We start from the raw sequence: 2,545 nt of genomic DNA, 5'->3' as shown, positions 1-2,545 counted from the left end.
AAGCGATCGCAGGTGTCTGAATCCGCGGGGGAAAGACAGCATTCGGGGGCGCCACGGGACAGCTGGCTTGTGCCCGCTGAGAGAGGAATTTCGCGAGTACGGTACGGGGCGTCCGCGCGCTTTGGGAAAGGGAGAGTCAAAATCGCACGACACTGAGGGCAGAGGGTGCCCTTGCCCTAGAGACGCTAGGCTTTTCTACCTTTTTTTCTTCCAGTCTCTCTTTTTTTTTTCCTTTGCACGCGTTGGTGCTGCCATCTGGTAGTCTAGTCACGAACGACGACGACACCACCCACAGGTTCGCGGATTGGTCCTCTTCTTCGGGCTCACCCCGCCCCAGTTGTCCGCATTGGGCGACTGCCTTCAATCCGCTATAAAAGTCGCGGTACTTCGCATGTTCTGATATTCACCGTTGATATCGCTGCGGAGTTGTAAGGGAAAAGTCTCACGCGACTCGTTGCCTATCGTGGGCAATCTGCGCTCTTCCTACCCGTTTACTGAAGTCTTGGATTAGGCGACCATGAAGTGTCAGGCCGCAAAGCAATCTGCGATCAGCACTTTCTTGGACAAGACGGCCGGAGTTCGCAAGGAACGCGGCTCGAAGAAGCACGAAGAGATGCATTCGTTATTCATCCGGCTCACGGATCTCGTCCCCGGCATGCCCCGTAACAGGAAGCTATCCAAGTTGGAGATCATTGAGAACACCATCGACTACATCACCGAGCTGGAGATTGCGCTCAAGGTGCACCCGGCGACGACATGTGGGCCTCGTGCTGCGGAAACCAGTGCGAATGCTGTAAGGCAACCTTTTGGTGTTCTGCCGCCGTCAAGCAACGTGATCGCCGGCAGCCCCCGCTCTGAGGAGGTACGCAGTCGTCTGATTTTCGCTTTGTATGTCACTTTCGTTTTTGTATCAGTGTCTGCCCTGTAGTATCTGATGATAAGGTGTGGAAAAATCCCTGTAGTGTCAGCGTGCATGGTGCCTCATTTTTGCTTGTATTTAGTCACACACAGATACCACAGATGCGTATAAAAAGTAACTACTTAGCTACAAAGGGTTATAGTAAAAAAGTATCAGTGATGGGATTCAGTCACTAAACGGCGCAGGAGTACGAGCTCTTTCAGCCACTTCGACACTTATCGGGAGGCATATATCATACAGGCCGTATTCGTTTTTGCGTAGACCTATGAGGACATGCATGACTGCTTTGCTGCTGTGTTGCCTTGGAGAGTCATTCTTGGACAAAAGTTTTGAAAATTGTAAAAGTTGTAAGATACTGTTACGGAAATATTGAAGATAATGGTCCATTCTTTTCATATGCGGCAAAATCTTTCTTTTAAAGTGTTTCCATCGATCGCATCGAACAGTTAAGACTGCCATAGAAAACAAATGGCGAAGGCTTTTGGCGACAGCAAGAACGTTAATAGAGAAAAAAAAATTCAAGACTGCCGTCGGGTGATCTCTGAATATGTTAATTGTTATAGTGAAATCTTATATGATAAGAAAAAAAATGCGTTCATAAACAGTTTCCCTCTAAAAATTGCTCTTGTCCAGAATTGTTGGTCATGTGAGCTAGTTGGAAACCTCAGCGTGCAGTTGTAACATATTGTTTACCCGTAGGGCATAGACATCACAAAGTACGATAGACATCGGCCAACAAGCCCCTACTTGTTCGCAGTTCCATGCTTTTCAATTGAACTACATGCACGGCAAGCACACGCGTGGCCACTCATTTGACGCTCGCGTTTCGCGCTTTATACGTTTTCCAGGTGACCGCGACGGACAAGATGCCTCCTAGCCACCTCGGTGAGCTAACGCCGGTGCTCGCCCAGACGCCACGAGGGGTCCGCTGCTGATTGGTTTGCGGCTCTCAAACGAGTGCCTCCCTTCAAGCTGCCTGGGGGTTTCTATGTGGCGACGCTTCCAGCCGAGGCTCACTGGGAGGCAGGATGGTGACTTTGAGCCACAAAGTGCCAGGCTACACAAGAGCCCCCGTTGGCGCAACTTGCTTGGCCAATCAACAGCCATTTCGTACTGAACCAGGGTGGAACTTCTTGCGCGGTGTGGAGCAAGCCATTGCTGGAACTCCGTGTTCATGTGACTGAGTCGGCGCTCAGGTGAATGGCCTCTGTGTTTCATCTTTTGTCGGTCCACTATGCACGCGGTGTTCGATATTTCTTTTGTTGAAAGAGTGTGGGCTTTCGAGGCTTAACACGCCTCCTGGTTATTTCTTTCTGTCTTTTTCTACCAATCACAGAAGGTACCGTGGTGGATGATGGGCTGTCGAGTTCCTGGAGTCGAGAATTCATCCTTGAGGTGAGCGCTCGTATCCTCATGCACTTCTTATGACGACGCTCTGTGCTGTTATTAACGTGGGATTGTCACGTCTTCTTTTGCAGCAGGCCTGTGAACAACCCCAATCCATTGCGACGACCACACATTCTCTGAAGTTTCCATCAAGTACCTGAGTCCCGCCTGCCACCACGCGTGGGCGAGACATGATGGCGCCATGGCTGACAGGGCACAGTTGGCGCGTACACGGTCTTC

The 2,545-nt window shown here is 50.5% G+C and overlaps 1 protein-coding gene across 1 annotated transcript; it reads left to right on the top strand.

Moving 5' to 3' along the window:
• Positions 1 to 434: 434 nt before the first annotated feature.
• Positions 435 to 2,317, top strand: LOC149324426 (DNA-binding protein inhibitor ID-1-like). Its single transcript, XM_089565537.1, has 3 exons — positions 435 to 862; positions 1,768 to 2,115; positions 2,256 to 2,317. Exons 1-2 carry the CDS (start codon positions 518 to 520, stop codon positions 1,852 to 1,854), a joined length of 432 nt encoding a protein of 143 aa, XP_089421663.1. The 5' UTR covers positions 435 to 517; the 3' UTR covers positions 1,855 to 2,115; positions 2,256 to 2,317.
• Positions 2,318 to 2,545: the final 228 nt, after the last annotated feature.

Source organism: Amblyomma mixtum, unplaced genomic scaffold (genome assembly GCF_055824585.1).
Source record: "Amblyomma mixtum isolate Tamu unplaced genomic scaffold, ASM5582458v1 scaffold_36, whole genome shotgun sequence".
Taxonomy (NCBI): domain Eukaryota; kingdom Metazoa; phylum Arthropoda; class Arachnida; order Ixodida; family Ixodidae; genus Amblyomma; species Amblyomma mixtum.
The sequence above is the reverse complement of the archived record's forward strand: the minus strand, read 5'-3'. Positions and strand labels throughout refer to the sequence as shown.